Source organism: Chelonoidis abingdonii, chromosome 19 (genome assembly GCF_003597395.2).
Source record: "Chelonoidis abingdonii isolate Lonesome George chromosome 19, CheloAbing_2.0, whole genome shotgun sequence".
In the NCBI taxonomy this organism is placed as follows: Eukaryota; Metazoa; Chordata; order Testudines; family Testudinidae; genus Chelonoidis; species Chelonoidis abingdonii.
The window spans coordinates 11,950,742-11,970,496 of record NC_133787.1 but is presented as its reverse complement, the minus strand read 5'-3'; the positions used below and the strand labels follow the sequence as shown (position 1 = coordinate 11,970,496).

The 19,755-nt window shown below is 42.7% G+C and overlaps 1 protein-coding gene and 1 long non-coding RNA gene across 6 annotated transcripts in view; one reads left to right on the top strand and one right to left on the bottom strand.

Moving 5' to 3' along the window:
* LOC116820813 (uncharacterized) overlaps positions 1 to 6,311 on the bottom strand; it is a 15,373-nt gene extending 9,062 nt beyond the window's left edge. The window contains exons 1-4 of one of the 3 annotated variants that reach the window (XR_004372749.2): positions 5,708 to 6,309; positions 4,358 to 4,416; positions 1,955 to 2,841; positions 1,206 to 1,262 (exon numbers count right to left, since the gene is read on the bottom strand). This is a non-coding gene — a long non-coding RNA (uncharacterized LOC116820813). Of the gene's footprint in view, positions 1 to 1,205; positions 2,842 to 4,357; positions 4,417 to 5,707 lie in introns of all 3 variants that reach the window. The other 2 variants (XR_004372748.2, XR_004372750.2) reach the window with 2 other exon arrangements.
* A 3,021-nt stretch (positions 6,312 to 9,332) lies between these two features.
* Positions 9,333 to 19,755, top strand: part of IRX5 (iroquois homeobox 5) — a 39,154-nt gene continuing 28,731 nt past the window's right edge. For 2 of the 3 annotated variants that reach the window (XR_012657241.1, XM_075073611.1), the window contains exons 1-3: positions 9,333 to 9,823; positions 11,182 to 11,587; positions 11,986 to 12,747. Coding sequence is in view for 2 of the 3 variants with exons in the window: in XM_075073611.1 (XP_074929712.1) it covers positions 9,560 to 9,823; positions 11,182 to 11,587; positions 11,986 to 12,747 (1,432 nt within the window). In the remaining variant the exon portion in view is untranslated. Of the gene's footprint in view, positions 9,824 to 11,181; positions 11,588 to 11,985; positions 14,323 to 19,755 lie in introns of those variants that run through there. The other variant, XM_032773507.2, reaches the window with a different exon arrangement.

Sequence of the window (19,755 nt, the reverse complement as noted above, 5' to 3'; positions counted from 1 at the left end):
AAGAGACTCACAAGTTATCTAAAGTAAACAGCATCTCAGAGATAAAGAAGGTTCTTTCCTGTAACAAACAGGAAGTCGGCATAAATGAAGTCATTCCTGCACAGTTATCATAAAGAAGTGTCAGTCTGTCATTCTAAAAAAAAAAACAAAAACCAAAAAACAGAGTATTCTTAATAAAAACTTCAAACAGGTTTTATAGCTGCATATTATCCCTTGAAACCAGTCATAAACTGCACTGTAGCATTATTTAGTGCAACTCCAATACAGTCACAACTCATTTTATTTATTGTGCTAGCTAAAATGTTAGTTCTTGGCTTTACAGTAGCTGCCATTTCTGTAGCTGTCATTTCCCAGCACACCGCAATCTGGATCTTGCTACCTTTTTATAGGATATGAAAGAAGATCTCGGGAAACTAACACAGTGTAACTGGAAAGAGAATACTCAAATACCACATTATGTGTTAGTCTATAAAGAATACAGCATGAAGAGTACACAGACGAGTTTTGTAGATGCCAAGCGAGAATACTTCAGAAGTAATCTCAGGATTCACTATCTGTGACAGGAATGCCTATGAATGCTGTAGAAGTTACACGATTTTCAATGGGAGAAGCTGAATATTGCACTTATGAGAAAGAGGAACCCAGGAAGAAAATTAACTGCTGGGGGTGGGGAAGAGGGGCAGAAGGAGTGAGACTCATCAGCTGTAATCTTTTTATGCAGGAAAGAGAAATTCATACCTGGATCTGTTATAGTCACCTGGATATGACTCACTTAGCTAGCTTTTCTTTGTAAGACAAGTATTATAGCAACAAATGAAGCTATCAGATGAACACACACATTACAGTTAACGTGCAAGAAACAACTGCAAGAACTGATGACTGTCCATTGGCTACATTTGCACTAGTCACATTAGATTATAAACTAGAAATAAATCAGTGTTAAAAAATAAGGAATTAACAGCTGATAAAAAAAAAAAAAAAGTTCTTCGGGTTTGAAACTAATAATATCTCCCTGAAGTTTCTAGGCAAGAGATATAGTTGACCTTCCACACAAACAAGTACTCACTATTACATTTCAATAAAATAACGTAGATAAATATGAAAGAAAATCATGATGAAAGTAAAATACAACCACTTTTTGGACATTACATTGTTATTAAGATCAAATTCTTTAAATCAGACATCTATTACACACGCACACTCACTCGGGACCAGATTCTGCCCCCAATTACACCCATGAATCCTCAGTGACACCAGCTGAACTGTACGGGTACAGTTGAAGAGAAAGTTTGGCTCAATCCTGAGAGATACTGAGTACCTGTGACTCCAGCTAGAAGTCATTAGAGTCAACAGGAGTCACTGGTGCTCAGCTGTCTTTCGAATTTTGGCACAAACACTAGCAAACAGCATTGTACATCCTCTTTCAAAATGCAAACTGAACTGAAATTAGATTAGGAGCTCAGTCTAAATGCAGAAACCTATTTACTGAGAAAGTCAAACACTTTCACTTATGTTTAACATTACCATTAGGGAAAGTTCTCGCCATACATGCACTGAACTCAACAGGAGTTAAATGCATATATGGAAAAGAAAATCATCTCTCAAGACATATTACACTTGGTCTATATATAAGCCAACAAATTTAAGCAGATAATTAACATAAATGGTGCTATGTGAATATACAAGAAAACAAATAAAGTTCCAAGTTTACCCACAATATCAAGATATTTCTAGTTATAGAAATGCCATTTTAGCCCCTGAATAAAGGAGAATATGCTCAAAGCATTTAAAATAAATATATGGTTTTGTCCTGTACACTATAAAATTACAGCTTATATGAGTTAATCAAAGGTTACTAAAGTTTATATCACCATATTTTTTCCTATGAGACAAAAAGTTGATGTATAAAATATTGCTGATGGAGGGGGAGGGGGAATTCTGAACTACATAATACCTGAAAGTTAGGCATGAGACAGGCAGAAACTGGTCAGGGCTTCCATTTCCTATTAATTGACTCTTAAATCTCCATGATTATGAGCAACAGAGTGAATAAACAAGTAGATTTTCAGACCAAGTCAGTTCAGGAAGAATAATATTGAAGGAGTTAGGGAAAATCCTACAGAACCCTTATGTATAACAAACCATTTAACACAGATGGTTTCAGTCTTAAATATAGATTCTGCAAGCCTTACTCATGTAAGTTATCCTTTGGAAGTCAACAGAGCTATTCACATGAGGAAAAACTACTTGTGAGTAAGCACTCTACTTTTTCTGCTGCAACTTCTGCCAATGTTTTTTGTGAATTATTTTGGTTATCACTCATCTAATAACATATTGATTTAAAGTAGCAGAACATAATTTCCCACTTTTCTGCACTAATCAATTTCATTTCCATGGAATTTTGAAAGTTAGAATGATAAGTTTTTCTCTGACCCTCACCCCTCCATCATGCCTATTTTTTTAAAATAAACGTTTTAAAAATCACAGAAAACCTATTTTTTTTTTAAATAAAGGGAAGGATATTATCTGGAAGTCCCAATACTTTATTTTAATTATTATTTTTAAAATGTTTTTTCGTCCCTTATCATCCTCTCTCATCCAGAGAAATAAATGTCCTAGTATTTTCTTGCTTGTTAAATTTTGAAGTTTAGATTCAATAAATGAATATGCTTGTAAAAAAAGCCTTCTCTCCCTTTGATGTTCTGTAGTTATATCCTCCCAGTAGCAATTTGCACATCAAGATTTTATTTTGTAGTCAGTGAACAGGTGAAGTCTAATAATTTGGTATAGAGATATCATAAGAGGTTTTATAAACATTGGAGTTTTCTTCTTCCTCCACCCCTGCAAAAAAAAAAAAATAATAAAAAAAATCAAAATTACATCCCCTTTCATAATTCATGCCAAAAGATGACATTTTCTCAGGATCTTAATTAAGATAATGATGAACACCTGTGTCGGCATTCTTTGGCAAGACAGCTTTATCAATCATAATCTTTTAAGTACACTCAAAAAACCAACAAAATCATATGACAGAACCAATCTGTTGCCTTTCCTCGTGCTAGTTTTAGCTCACTCTCTCTTCACACACACACACACACAGAAGCACACATTCAAGAATGATTAAATCTTTAAAGACTATAATAGAAATAGAAGCATTGGATTTTAAAGTTCAAACTGAAAGTAACTATTAGAGTAAGTCAGTTAAGACATATATCATCCAAGATTCCAACTTTTTATCTTCAGATACTTAAAAAAAAGTCATTGGGATACATCATTTGTATCTATAAACTATTAGTGCTATGGTTCTGAAGTATGCTGTTTACTGCTCTATTCAAAATGTTTTCCCCGCTCTAGAAAAACCACAGCTAGTCCCTATTACACATTCATAAACTTTGTTTTATTTACTGCTTTATGCAGTGCACCATATGTTTGCACATTTTGAACCAAGTTAGCCAAATGAAACCATGGTATAGAAACTAATATATAGATTCAACTGCTGCAATATTTGTGTCATAAAGTTCTATGCAGTCTTTTCAGGTCTGATCTTCTAAACTCCCACTCATGCCAATAATCCCATTGGAGTCAAGTTTATAAAGGTTTGCAGCATCAGTTCCTCAGACTACGTCACACACAAAAGAACAGTTTTGATTATCTATACAGGTAGTTTTACATTCTCAATTTAAATAAAATGAAGGATGCAGACTAAGCCTGCAAATCCTACCCATCATTATCTAAAACCCATAAATTCAAAAGTTACTAATTACAATAAATGCATAAAGAGGAAGCATATGCACCATCACAGCTGTTAAGGGAAAAGTTAATCCAATGTTTGTCAATATAAGTGTTAAAGCAACAAAAGTAGCCTTAGAATCAACTTTGTATTTCCCTTGAATCAAAGAGCTGAACAGTCCTGTAAAGCAGATTAATTTTAGGCTTTCCCATTTGAATATACTTCTATCATAGGAAAGTGACTAGTAATTCAATAGAGCTATCAATGAGCAAATAAAGCAGAAAATAGAGACATCCTTAAAAAATGAGTCTCAGATTTGACAATAAGTGAAGGTGACAACCACAGCAATAGAACCATAAACTAAATGTTCCAATATCTTGAAGAAATATCTCCAGTTCTTTTAAAACTGCAAAGGATATTATAATGGAATAATGAAATGAGGATGTCTGTTTGATAGACACGTTCATGATGGCATAAGCCCTCTCTTGTTACATTTCATTAATCAGCCCTGGTATTATACTGTAGTACATGAAATTGGGCATAAACTCAGTACAATTTGGAGGGAAAATGTTACTTTAACAGAATGTCAAAAATTAAGAGGATAATTTTACATGACATTAACCTTACCTCCGCCTCAAAAAAGTCAGATGCACAGGGAAGAAGGCAGTTAAAACTTCTGCTTCTCTCTACAAATAAATTGGCAAGGAAGAACAGTTACTCATTCTACTCACATATAAACCGAATGTTAAACATATAAAACTTTACCAGATGATCTCTTACTCATTGAACAAGGGGTATTGCCAGAGGATTATGACAGAAGCTCTTTCCAGAGGGGGGAAAAAACAGAGCACTTTAGAGCAATAGCTAAAATTAACCCAGTGACAAATACCAGTGACATTGTGCAGCTGAAAACTGATCAAAGTGCACACCTGTGTGGATTGACTATGTAAGAATGTGTATGAACCTGGTTTTAACAAACCTTCATGGTTATTACAGGCAAAAAAAGGAAACCATGCACACCTCAGCTTAATTTAAAAAAAAAAAAAAAAAAAAGAGAAAACAGGAACAAGACAAAAAAAGAAGAAAAAACCAAGCTAAAATCCCATTACATACTAATCATATCTATAGAATAGAAGAGATATCAGTCTTCTCAGCATCATGACTGAGAGATTCCAGGAGATGCATTTAATCTAACCAGGATTTCAATAAATCATTTTTTTAAATTGCATGAATTATTACAAAAACATAACGCAAATAGGTGCCTCGTTTATTTGCTCCTGAATACTAGAACATTTTGCACAAGCACAAAAAAGGACAACAGATGTGACTCAAATCCTCCAAAACACAGACGTATTTTGATTGTCCGCATAAGAATTTGGAAGCTTTAATAGATGTAGGTTTAAGTTATTAGTTAATAATAAAAAGAACCACAAGGGGAAACGGGACTTTTTTCTTCCCCTCTCAGAAGCTATGTTTAGCCAAGGGGATGGCTGCTGATCCCTTCCCTGCCCCAGTACAATTGGAAGTGGGATTTGAAAAACCCACTACATCAGTTCTGCAAAATTATCGCGCAATTTTACCAGCCTAAATACAAGCTCCACTTGCGCACCCTTCACCGCGGGGACTGAAAGGAGCCTCCGGAGCCCGGTTTAGCTCTAACAATGGCCAGCGCACCAGGGCAAGGCTCTGGGGCTGCCTCCCCGAAGGGCTGCAGGGACAACCGGAGTCCAGGCTCATGGGCGGTCACACCGAGAGGGGCCCCCCAGGGAATCCCCAGGCAGCTCCCTCCATCCCCCAGCCCAACGCCCGCTGCCCGAGAGCGCCCCCTAGCGCATGCAGGGGTGACAGCGCAGGGGCTGCTGTCCGCGGGGATCCCCCGGGGCNCGGGCCGGGCCACTGCCCACCCCGCCCCAGCCGGACCCGACAGCCCGGGAGCCGGCGGGAGCAGCCGAACGAGCAGGAATCCCGGCTCCTCACCTCTCGGCCAGGTTCCTGGCGGCGCCGGCGCCGCAGCCCCGCAGCAGAAACGGACGGCCGGGCAGGTCTCTATTGGCCCGTAGCGCCTGCCCGCCCCGTTTCCGGAACCCCCGGCAACCACGCCGCGTTCCGCCTTCCCAGTGAGAGTGACATCCCCAAGAACCAATGAGAGGGCTAAGAAAAAAGGAAACCGAAGTCAGTAACCAACCAGCAATTGAGACTGAGAAAGGGCGGGACTTATAGGAACAGGGGCACTTTGGAAATGTAGTCCGCCCTCGTGGTGCCTCTGGACCAAGTACAGGTACAGAGAGGGACGCTGCTTTCTCCTGTCCTGTTTTCTTCCCCTCTGTCTTCGTTTTCCTCACGTTCTCTTCTTATGCCTTCTTTTTACTGCTTCTTTATCCTCTTTCCTTTCTCTCCCTCTCACTGTCCTTTCATCTACGTTCGTGCCAGCGGCAATTGCTTCCCAATCGTTGGTCGTGTAGGACTGCAGGGTGTACAAAGGGGGTGATTACATTTTCAGGGCTTCTGCATATCACTTGAAACTTCTGCACCGCAAGATCGTGTTTGTAGCCTTTGCCCCAGGGCTGTTCTGAGGCATTAATTGAAACAGAAAATATTGTTCTTTACAGAGAGGTATTTAGCTGTAGGAATGCACAGAGCGAGGGCGGGAGATGAAACGCAAGCGGAGGGGAATGTCTGTTTTCTTGTGGCAATGGTGCGAATTTCTGTATATGTGCCATTGTCACGAGCACACGGACACAAAAGTTGATGGTCCGGTGTTCTTTGAGGGAGCCACGGCGTAGGAGAACTACTAGGATTTTCAGAGCAGCAATGAAACTATAATGCAACCATAGCAAAAAAATATTTTTAGTTTCCTAATAACCTGTTCATGCAGATGTTCCCTGTGCTGAAGGCAAGTCCCTACCCTAAAATATTGCAGCCGCACATGTTCATTTCATTGCTCTCTTCTCTGGAAAATACTCTTGGTTAATCACGTTTTTATTTGAGCAGTTTTCAAAACTCCACACGTGTTAAAGGCCCCTTCTCGGTGAAGAAATCACTTTCTTATAACTCATAAAGAGCATTAGCAGCAGCAGCGATCAGAGAGAAGTAATCAATGAGAAAAACCCCTGGAGATCTGAATCCTTTGCCAGGCTTGCTGGAAGGAAGAGATTGTCAAACCCCACCACCACTCCCATCCCTTTCTTCGGCAGAGAGAGTCAATCACTACAAGAAAACAAACTGGGGGACAGACATGTTCCTTCCACGACTTCAGCGGGATCTGCTGGGGCTTGAAACCTTTTGCCGGTGACACATTCTGTCAATCCCATTTAGTTTGGCATTGTATGGCAAAGCAAGAAGCAATCTGACCTCTCTGCTGTTGGAAGAACGGGTGCTTGTTTTGGGGGCGCGCACTATCACTTCTAAACGCGCACCGCATATAAGCATAACTATGGTCTAAGACCTTGACAAGAGGATTCTCATTCAGAGCGCTAGATAACCTCAACACAGGGGTCGCTACCAGCTCCCCCTATAACACAAGTGGGTACATAGCCACATGTCCCGCTGTCCCACCCACCCTAAACAGATTTCCAAATAAATAAAGAGGAACCTTCGCTATCTCTTCCCTTAACACAGACACACACAAAAGGAAAGAAAAGAAAACACATTTGGTTGACATATGGGCAAAACCAACACACCCGTCCTTGCTCCTTTTTCCAACCCGAAAGCAGCCAGGGTTTTCGAAGTAAAAATCTGTCGCATGAACCTCCACTTTCCTGATCCACGACTCCTCTCTGCTCAGCACGTGGCGTGAATTAAACTTTACGCGCTGGCTAAACTTCAGCATTTTGTCTGCCATTTGTTTACTGAGATCTGGCTACTGCTGGCAGCAACTTTTGCTGTTCATTTACTAAATTGAAGGGCAGTCGAGATTTCTTACTCCAATCGCAGCCGCTTTGGATCTTCCAGGAGCCGACTAATTTTAAGCAAAAAAATTCTCCAGCCGACACCCTCGGAACAAGACCGAGAGTAATTAGAACACGAGAATGTACCAGTAAATAATTCAAATGCAGCCTCTTTTGGAAAGGCACCAGGCGCTTTGAAAGCGATCCAGGTAAGAGCAGCACTTGACAGCCCCCCTTCTCCCCGTACGTCTCTGTGTGTGTATTTAGCTGGAGTTATTGGGAAGATGGGTGAAGGGCAGAGCCCACAAATTGCAGGGAAACCGGCTTGCCTTAGCTGGAGGGGGCGGGGGATGAGAGAGAAAAGAATAAATCGGGATATGTTCCTGTTGGGAAATATATCTGTTGGAATCAAAAGAGATTACATCCTCTGATCGGCAGGGATTTATCCCAGTTCGTATGGTTTTAATCTGCTTTCGCTTCTACCCTTTTATGAGTTTCAGAGAGAGAGAAAAAAAAATACCTGGTTTATTCTTCAAGATCCGCTGGTAAACCCTCATTTTGAAGGCTTTCTATCCACCCCTCTCTCATTCCCCACCCTTCTTACCTCCCCTGTCCTTCTTCCCCTCCTCCCAGGACTGGTGCTGAGAAAATAAATGCTTACATTTTCCTATAATGAGAAGTCACAGCTTAATGATTCATCAAAAAAACGCCAACCCCTACCCAGAAACATCTTATTTGGAAATATCCCCTGATCCCTTATTATCTAGGAAGGGAGGCAAGGGCAACATTTCGGGCTGCAAATCCGGACAGCATTTCACATTTCCCTTAAAATTGCAACAGGTACCTTCTCTGGGGCGCGATCTCTGAGAGAGGTGAAATGAGCAAACAGCCTCCTTACCTGAAAGCGTATTTAAACTGTGGGGGAAGACAAATATACATCAGATGATATTTCACATTGTGTGTCTACACACACACACACACACACACAAACACCAGCCAGGAGTGGGAGAAAATATAAATAATGTGTTGCCATATATATATATATATATATATATATTAAAAAAAAATGTCCTTCCAAAGTTCCTGTGAGAACTGTATTTCGTTTTGACCTTAATATTCCCCTACTGAACCCAAATACTACAGCACTTACATCTTGCACAAAACACAAAATAGGATTACTAGCCCATTTAATTTTTCGCACTTTTTTCAGTTCAGACTATGAAAATCAAAACAGCACACATTTAAAAAGTTTTTAAAAAATAAAGGGACCTTCAATAATTTAAAATACTGTATTAACACCACATATGGAAACTTTTTTTTTATATATGTTTTTACCCTGATAGCATCCCTTTGAATTTGTAATTACCAACAAAAATCTGAACAGTTAAGTGTATGCGGTCCAATTAATTGAAAAGTTGTTGACACCTCTTCTGTTTGTCACTGGAGCCAATGATACTTAAATCTGTGGTTCCCATTTTGAGAAAAAAAAGTGTTCAGAATACCCTTCAGGCACTAGGTGACAGAAGACTTAAGTTTATGACAAGGTTGCACAGTAGAACCTCAGAGTTACAAACACCAGAGTTATGAACTGACCAGTCAACCACACAGCTCATATATGCAATTAGACAGCAGCAGAGACAAAGAGAAAAGAAAAGAAAAAGGAAAGAAAAGGTCAATACAGTGCAGTACTGTGTTAAATGTAAACTACTAAAAAAAAAAAAAAAAAAAAAAAGGCAGCCCTGCTAGCTAGCGAGCTGAGCGAGCAGCAGCAGCACAAGGGCGCTCAGCTGCAGCACCCGAGAACCAGAAGCAAGGTGCTGGGCTGCTGCTGCTGCTAATCTGCCAGCTGCCCCACCTGGCAATAGGGCTTGGGAAAAAAAAGTCACCTAGAAAAATCAAAGCGAGCGGCAGCGCCTGGCTATTTTGCTGCCCGTGTATATGTATGTGTTTGGCCATGTCGTATCCTCAGGGTTACTTGTACCAGCCCTCCGCTTCCTTGGCTCTCTACTCGTGCCCGGCTTACAGTACCAGCGTGATTTCGGGACCCAGGACCGATGAACTTGGGCGTTCTTCTTCGGGCTCCGCTTTTTCGCCTTATGCCGGATCTACCGCTTTTACTGCCCCTTCTCCGGGTTATAACTCCCACCTCCAGTACGGCACAGACCCGGCAGCTGCAGCCGCTGCCGCAGCCTTCACTTCATACGTGGTAAGAGCAACAATGAGCGGCAGAAAGCCCGGCTCGCCAGCCCTTGCTGGAGTAGGGGTGGGTTGTGTTCTGCTGGGGAGCGCTGCAGAGGCCAGGGGAAATGCAACTTGCAACGTCTTTGGTATTTGTATACAATGTTGCTAGATCAAAAGTGTTTCTGTGGAGGGTGGGGTGCCGTGTTCTAGCAAAGAAGTAGTAGAGGAATAATTAATACAACTATTGTGTTTTCAGTTAAGGGCTTTGCAAGGGGAAGCACACACCAAACAGCCAATTCAACGAAAACCTTTGACTAATGTCTTTTTTTTTTTTTAAATTATCTAGTGATTCCGCTCCTCAATTTTTTTTTTGAATTGTAAAAAAATAAAATGAATCCAACAGCCAGCCTCGGAATCAGGCTGATCAGCCCATGTAAATTTCTTCTGCACAACCTTCATTAGGCTTCCCAAATACTGCAAAGCAGTAATCCCATCTCTGCAATCCGATTTGGAAGCATTAATAATAAAAACAACAAAAAAATAGTACGATGTGGCCATGTACTCTCCTGTTCAATATATTTTCAGCGTAGAAGAAAATTTTTGTTTATTTGGGGGCCCGTTTGGGGTATTCATTTATTTATTTATTTAAAAAAAAAACAAGTTAGTCTGGTTTTCTTTTTCTTTCTCCGCGAGAACAAGTCTCTGGCTGCAGCGAAAAACCCTGCAGCCCTTTGGAAAAATAACAGTCGCCCATCTCCACTCACCCAGCGTGGGGTTCGGCAGAGTTTTCCTGCTTTCTCTTTTCAAGCCTCCATGGCGGAAAAAAACCCGTCCTGGTGCGGCGGTTATGTGAAAGGTTATGTTCAATTAGACAGTGGGAAAAGCAATTGGTCGCTGCTTAGCACAATAATATGTCAGGGCAGAAACAGATTGTCAGGTTAGCGTTTCTTCACAAGTCAGAAACTTGGCTATTGCTGGGGGGGGCGGGGGGTGAATGAAGAACAGTCTCTGTCCGCAGTTCTGCCCTTTGGGCTAACGTGTACAGATGTGATAGAACAGATGTGCTCCGTAGCCTTTGTGTGTCTGTTGCATACAGAGACACATGCACCAAAAAAAAAAAAAAAAGTTCTAGGCCATTTTTCCTTGCTGTTTGAAACAGCTCGGGGTGGAGGGGAGCCCAGGCGTGACTGCCCCACTCTAGGAACAGCCTCTGGGATTTTCCTGTTCTCCAAACTTTAATTGGGGGAATTAGTAATTGTTGGGGCTCTTTCGGCATTGTGTTGCCCTTGTGGCACTGTTGGTTGTGTTGTGACAGTTGCGCTGCTCCCTGACTAGCGATTTCACTGTCTGCTCTGTGTCGGCTTCCCTCCACCCCCTCTCCAGGGCTCACCCTACGACCACACACCAGGTATGGCAGGTTCCCTGGGGTACCATCCCTACGCGGCGCCTCTGGGCTCGTACCCCTATGGAGATCCAGCCTACCGAAAAAATGCCACCCGGGATGCCACCGCCACCCTGAAGGCCTGGCTGAACGAGCACCGCAAGAACCCCTACCCCACCAAGGGCGAGAAGATCATGCTGGCCATCATCACCAAAATGACCCTCACCCAGGTCTCCACCTGGTTCGCCAACGCCCGCCGGCGGCTCAAGAAGGAGAATAAAATGACCTGGACCCCAAGGAACCGGAGCGAGGATGAGGAAGAAGAGGAGAATATCGACCTCGAGAAAAACGACGAGGATGAACCCCAGAAGCTGGAAGAAAAGGGCGACCCGGAGGCTCCCGAGACAGGTAGGTGGGGGATTGGGGAGAGGGCGAGCACATCCCAGGGCAGGACCCCAGCGGGGCTGGCGCCTGGGGGGATGGTTCCGGCGTGGCGGTCTCGGCAGCCAGCTGCCTCTGGGGAGCGAGGGGAGATCGCTGCGGGGCAGCGGGTGTTTCTGCCGGGCATGGCCTTGTGGCCTCTTCCCCCCCTGCCAGCCCCACTGAGCCGCAGCTCGGAGGCCAGAGCGGAATGTCACCGGCCACCTGCGGGGAGGTGTGTGCGCGCAAAGGCGCATGGCAGCCGAGGGATGCCCCTTTCCCTACCTCCCTGCGCCCTCTGCTCCGGGGGGGAGAGGGGGGGAATTGGGCTCAGGATCTGGAGCCCTCGCAAACTTTCTGTCGCCCCCCCCACACTTTGCACACAGGAGGAGAAGAGCAGAAGGCAACCCCGGGCTGTGAGCGGCTGCAGGAGCCCCACTCCCCGGCGGGCCAGGAGGCCGAGGGCAGCTTAAGTGACTCGGATTGTAAAGCGCCTCCAGAGGAGAGGCTGGAGGGGAGGCCGGGCCCCCCCAAAGCGGCCGGCCCTGCGGCCTTGGTGCAGTGCCCGGCCAGCCGGATCCTGCAGCTGGCGGCAGGCGGCGAGGAGCACCAGTACCGGCCCCCTTCGGCAGCCGCCGCCGCCCCGCACCCGGGAGAGCTGCACCCCATCGCCCCCTCCAGCAACAGCACGTCGGTGATCCACTCGCCGCAGCAGGCTGCCCTCGCCAAACCCAAACTCTGGTCCCTGGCCGAGATCGCCACCTCTGCGGACAAATCGAAAGAAAGCAGCAGCGAGGTGTCTCCGGGAGCCGGGCCGACCCAGGGCCCTCCCTTGGCCGGGAGCAGCACCTCGCATTCCCCGTCGCGGTCCCCGTCCTCCCAGTGCCCTTTTCCTAACAGCGCCGTCCTCTCCCGGCCCCTTTACTACGCGTCTCCGTTTTATCCGGGCTACACGAACTATAGCACCTTTGGGCACCTTCACAGCCATGCTGGCACCAACCCGGCAGCCGGACCCCCCGGCAGCCATTTCAATGGATTAAACCAGACTATTTTAAACAGAGCAGAAACCTTGGCTAAAGAAACTAAAATGATCAGAAGCCAATCCCAAGTAGATCTTTGCAAAGACTCACCTTACGAACTGAAGAAAGGTATGTCCAACATTTAATATTGGCTTCTTCTCCGATAACTCCCCTTGAGACTTTGGTATTTTTTTTTAATTTATTTAATGCTTTGGCAGTTATTTTTCCACTACCAAGAGAAAAACAACACAAACAAACAAACAAAAAAATCAAAGACACACTCCTAGTCAAAAGTTTATAGTTCATAGGAAATGGCTGAGTATAAAAGAACTCAGAAATGTCTTAATCAACTGAAAACAAAACAAAAATTACACACAAAAGGAGAAAGATTTGTATTAAATCTTATTCTGTATATTTAATGTAGCTTTTTGTATTTAAATTGATAATACGGTATCTTTGAAGTAACTTATGAAACCAAGACACCTGTACAGGCATTAATGTTGTTTTTTCCCGTAATATAAATATATACATTTGTGTCTTTTCCCGAATTGTTTCATAGTTTTAAAATATATATATTATATATACACAAGTTTATTTTAACTTTTTTGCCGCCTATTGATTTTTGCCCTTTGGGTGTGAGCTAAAGTATAATAAATTAATAAAGGAAATAGGTTATACTTATTAGATTAAAAAAAAACAAAACCTCCAGTCGCCATTGTTAAATGCAAATATTTTAATTAAAAGAAGATTGTAACCGAATCAAACGCACTTGTTTTTGCACCGAGAAAATACATACATAACTGGTGACAAAAATAACTTTTGAAATGCTCGTTTGTTTAAATGTGGGTTTTAATTTAGAACATTAAATACCTGAAACTGATTTTCAAAGTGAGAGATGATGTCTAAATGTGCGGATCTTTAACAAGAGCGCCTACTTGTTGTAGTAATTTAGGCTAATTTGAGGGGGAAAATAGTCAAAGAATGAAAGGATGGCATAGGAGATAAAATGAAGACGAGATGTATTTATGAGTAAGAGATTAAATAAGGATATATATATAAAATACAGACTATAAACACCAAATCGAAGTACAGTACCAGTTTTTAACCTAATTACTTCCAATCAGTGTCGTGTTTTATGCAAAGTAATCAGCTGGTGAACTTTGCTAATGAGTTCGATTTTATGCTAGATTTAGCCCTTATTACTATTTCAAAGGTGCTGCAAAGTTATTAAGAAGAGAGCCGGGGAATACACATTAAGATATACACTAGGGGAAAGATTCCCCCTCCAACTCATTCCCCCGCCCCCGAATTTTGCATTGATATATTTGGTTAATTTGATTAAATTAGTGCTTCATCGCCGCTGCATATTGCAAGCATTGATAGGATTTGTAAATCTGTCTGTCCGGAGATTACCATATATAAAAGGAGATAGAGGGTCGGATTGGAATGTTTCCCCACATTCACAGGTAGGTGTCACACTTGTCCTGAATTTCAAACCTACCCACTTTGAAACTGGTGCTAAAAAAGTGGGGGGCGGGATAGAAGAGAGAGAATCAAAACGTAATCAAGGAGCCTTCAGATACACAATTCCACTACACTATACGACTCGAAAACAAAGGAAGATAGATTTCAGCTTTACTAGATACAAATTGGGCCAGGAAAGTTTAATGCTCTGTTTAGCAAACTGGTAACATTTACCAGTTTAGGAATTTTGTCATCTCTCTTTTGTAAATTTAAAAAAGAAGCAATTTTAACCATTTAAAAAAATCTGTTGTTTTTCCTATCACTATAAAACCAAAGTAAAACAGGAAATCCATAGTCAAATTAGATATTCTACTTTAATTGAAGCCTGCACTTCAAACTACCTCCCACGGGTATTTCAGGTTCTCAAATCTAAACTTTCCCTGCCTTTGCAATTAACTAAGCAGTGTGCTTTATTCCAGAGCAAATTTTCTAATGTTCAAAAACTGTTACATCACAAAGCTATAGGAACAAATTTGCTCTATTCACATCGGATTTTCTGGGTGTCAATTGTATTCGAACATATCAGTGACATTAATTTGACTGGGGTATATCTGGTACCATTTAAACAGAAGAGTACTGAAACACCCATTTATTTTTTAAATTATTTTTTGTTTTTTTACAAGCCAGATAATTATTTTGTAATCGCTTCAACTTTGTCAGAGCTATTTATTAGCTGTAATAGGTTTATTCATGCATATTTACATTTTATGGGATATTAAATAGTAGTTTGTATATTATGTTTTAAAAATACAGTAAATGTTCACTTGCTATACCATCTTTGTCGATAATCTGGTTTAAAGTCAAAATTGTTTCAAGCTAAAAGTGTAAATAATCAAATATTCATGGAATAATAGTATGTTATTTTGTCACTTTATAAATTATAAATGAATTTTTTTAAAAAAAATTATTGAATTCCACAATCGGATCATTTATTTACACTGGTGAAAAAATTAGACTGAGCTGCTTTTTGGGTGATGAGGAGGGGATTGAGAATAAAATCAAATTTATTTAACTCACCTGCCTTGTTTAAATTTGGAGAAAATTTGGCTAGTTCTGTAAACGAACTGCAAAACAGTGACATCAGTTCGTGGCATCAGATTGCCTTTTTTTTTTAAAATCACTTGGTATTTTATAAAACCTAATCTCTCGGAGCCCTTTTATTAAAGATGGAGAGGATATTTTGTTGAACCTTCCGTTAAAACGTCCAAAGTTCTCATTGGACTAGGAAAGCTGATAATCCCACACAACGGTGCTTTAGAGACAACAGGTTATACAGTTAAACAAGCATTCCTAAAATTAATCTTTTGTACTTAGTCATTTAGCGATGGATTTTGTTTTAATTGTCACTATATATACACCTTTCTCCCAGATGCTCTTTCTACCTCTCAAAAACTACTTTGGGAATAAGTTTAGGAACCTCGTTTGTTAAAAAACCAAGTTCCTTATAATAAGGCGTATTTTGAATAGGTCTATTAGCAATCTCAATAGGGTTTTCGTTTGATGTATAAATTCCTAAGGGAACTAATCCAATTCCTCTAGGTTGCAGCTATTCAGTTTGTCGCCTGTTTTTACCTAGTTCAGTCTTAACTGTGATTGTAGATTTAGTAAAAATAGTTCTGAACTTCCCTTATCCCTCTCCTGTATGAAATCTTAGATGTAATTGTTTGGTCTTAATGTCAGCATAATGTTATTTTTCTAATTAAAGGTGCATTTTTACTTAAAAAAAAAAGAAAAGAAAAGCAGCATTCATATCTTTTTGACAAGTTGAGATGACCTATCAATTTTGCAGCTCCGATGTTACTTTTATGCAGTCTCTTTAAATTGAAATATCTTAGGGTCAGCTTCTTCAGATTGTTGGCGCAATGTGCAGTGGTTAATATCTAAAAATCCACCAATGACTTTTGAAATATCTTACCTTGTTTATAAATATCACCGTTATAATGTAACATGATTATTTACATAAGGCTGGTACATGCAGCCACATACTTGAATGCATATACATACTGTATGCATACGAGTTTGACTGTATTTTTGTTATGATAAACACAAATTAGGTTTCACTTTTTTGCTGCAGATATTTAAGACGAGGTTTTATTTTCTTGCTGCAGAGTATTTAAGTAAATGGTTTAAATGCAGAGTAAATGAGAAACTAGGAGTGACAATAAGGGCTCTCTCAATACTGGTTTCAGGGTGGTTTTAAAAAAATACGTATATTGACTTCTATAGTCAATAGAAGGCACTTCACTCAATATTTTGAGGGGGTTCCCTGACAGTTTTCTCAAACTGAATGATTTGATAGGAAAGCTTGGCCTTTTCTCCAACCTGCATCTCTCTGATTTTGCTCGGAAATGTCAGTGTTGTCACAGAATCAGCATAATATAGACACAATAATGCAACTCTTGAGCCTCCTCTGCCAAGTGCGGCGACTGGCCCAGTGAAAGGGGCATACGATGGAGGTTGGTGGCGACTTGTATTATTAAAGCAGCCATTGACAGAGGGCATTTTCCTCAAAGCTAAATCACATTACGATGCTGTATCCTTGTAATCGTTAATTGTGCTACCCTTATAAGTTCAGGTGAATCCAACATGTGCATGTAGGTCCACCCAAATTCTTCACGTCTCTTTGACAACAAGGATACAAACAAATTTAAAATGCTAAACGGTTTTTAAATAATAAAACCTAATACCGATATCCTGACATTTTAAAATTCGAAACTAGTCCACGCATTTTCAGTCGTTCACGCAGCCAGTTCCTAGTGCTGGCATGGTGCAGAAAAAACGATCTTCTCATTCCAACCCGATTAGGAGTGCCCAGAAAGGTGGCCAGCAGAATGGCCCATAAGCCAGTTTCTGAGTTTTCCTGGGGCTAGAGTAGGGCTGGAGGAAGGGGCAGTTGTGTCCGAGCTGCTGTTGGGGGCTATTGTGAGGAAGCCGAGGGGGTTAAGGCGTCCTCTAGCCTGCAGAAACAGGGTGTTAATAATCTATCAATCAGGAATCTTGCTCTCAGATGCTTCCCTTTACTGCCCCTGTGCTTGCGCGTTCCCATGTTCTCTCACAGCCCTGGGTCCAGCTAGGGGTGAGGGAAAAGCCGCTTGGCTGGAAGAAGGGATGCGGTTTTATACTCTGCTGTAGGACCCAGGCTGATTAGGCGATTGGAGGATGTATTTTATAGCGCTTGTTCTGTGTGGAACACGCCTAGAACACGGAGCACTCTTCAGTAACACACTGTTGGCCAGGTAAAAGCACGTCAAACAGCAACTCGGAGATGCTGCCAACTCTCTGGTAAACTTAAAAAGATTCGTTCTTTTTGTTTCAAATTAATTCCCATTAGAACCAGATTTCTCCATTCTCATCCCTCCCGCTCTCAGTGGCGTCGGGTACTTCGTCTGCGGCTCAAGGCCAGGGGCGAGAAGGTTAAACTGGGCGAGATCTCCCGCAGGAGCAACTTAAGTTCGCCCAACTTTGCCAGAACTTGGGCTGGGCCCGGTCCGCGTTCCCCTGGCCCCACAGAGCGCCCTGCTGGAATCCAGATCCACGCTGGAGCCTAAGGTCGGGGTGGGCACGTGCGGGGCCTGGCGAGGAAGGACTCCGCTGTCTGCGGAAGGAGACAGAGCCGCTCGGAGGCTGATCCTGCTCTCCCCACGATCCATGGCCACACTCCCATCAGCTCCAATGGGAGCCGGATCCAGTCCGCTGGCTCGTGCGACTCCCCCATGGTAGGCAGGGGCCCCGCTGCCCCCCCTGGACGGGCACAGAGGTCGCGTGTAAGGACGGGCACTCGCATACGGGCGGGCATCCACTCAGGGAGTGAGTGGGTGAAGCCATCCCAGAGACTGGGGCACTACTTGGGCCTCTACTAGTGCACTGACTTCCCCAGTCCTCAGCTGCAGGACGCTAGGAACTGAATTAGCCGAGACCTTAAGCAGAATAAAAACGAATGCACTGATGGGCAGGTGAACCCAGGAAGGTTACAGGTGTTAAAAGCGGTTGGTAAAGTAGCGTCGCTGTGGCTCCTTTCTGCTTTTGGGGGGGGGGGGGTGCAGAGGGAGAAACTCCCCTTGAATTGCAGAGCGGCCACTAGGACTGCCCCGGATGCTGGAGCTGCCTAGTTCAAGGTCCGATCCAGGGGGAACATAAAGTTCGCTTTGATTTTTAAACTCATCTAACCTGTTCCCTTTGTTTGTGTGTCAGACAGCCCTAGGCTCCAACGAGAGGGGCTTTCCCATCTGGTAGCTGGCCTCTGCAAGGGGGGAGGGGTGTGTCTACCCCTCACCATGAACCATATTTGCAAATGAACACGGCGTCCAAAGCAGAGGAGCTGCTCACCTGTTCGGTCTTAGCGAGCCTCCCCCCCGCCTCTCGAAAGCAAAGTACCCCCCTAGCGTGAGATCCCATCCTCCAGAGCACGCTGGAGTTCGCGTTCACCGAACACAGTATCGGAACCATAATCAGGAAGCGTCTGGGCACGGCCACGAAAGGCCTGGTCAATAACACTAAGCCATAATGGGACCTCAGCCGCCGTATTTTTCCCACAGCAAATACTTGTTATGTCCATTAGGAAACTTAACAACAAAACCCGGGGATGGAGGATGCATCTATTCTTGCTGAGAGGACCTGGATGGAGAAGACCAAAGGCTACCGCACCCGAGTCAGTTGAACTTGTAATGTTCCTTTTCCCTCCCCAAAATAAAGTTCAGCTTTTCAGTGAGAGTCACTGACTGACTCCGATTATCCCGCAACCTGCTGGTTCCTCCCACGTTTGAAATAGAAAACAAACCCTAATTCCTATCCGCAGCACACTGTACCGCGTTTACATACACCCAATTGCTTTTTCAATTGTCTATATTAACCATCTAGAATGTCCTTGCCATCTAGCATACCGAATACTACTCGGAGAGCTAGTACAGTAACAGTATCTAGCTTTCTGTGGAAGGCATGTTTTGATGTAATTGGCTTAAGCTTTTTTTTTTTTTTTACCCCTTCCCTTCCTCTAGTAAGAGGATCTAAACAGAATATTTTCTAGTCATACCTAGGAACGACTTCCAAGCTCTTCCAGAGCACGGAAATGCACTTGGTCAGTAGGTTTAAAAGGCGATTGCAAATAAATTTAGCCTTCGTTTCGGAAGCAAAGGAATCATTGTTTAAAACTGCTTCCCCGCCTCTCCCCAAATCTGGCCAGTATGAATGTTAAAAAAAAAACCCCAAACCCGACAACCCCCAAACCCCATAAGAATCGGCCTGATAGAAGATAGGCTGCAAAACAAAAAAAAAGAGGAGTTTACGTAGGTCAAAAAGGTTGAGTAGCTCAAACGAGACGCTGTAAATGGCAGCCAGACACCCAATCCCACAACTCAATCAGCTGATTGTGGATAGCTTGGCTATTTAATTATACAGCTCGGTTCTGTTGACAAACAGAGCGCTGTGCTGTTAATTACTGTTATTACGCAGATGTAGAAGTCAGGTTTCTTATGTCCGGCTTCGCATTAACAAACCACTAGAGAAACATACTCAAGCCAGCCTGGTCTCTAGCGCGGAATCGAATTCAGCACAGAAAGTGTAAAGAGACCTCCCCCCTCCCCTTTCCCCTTTTTATATGACTTGCTTAGATTATTA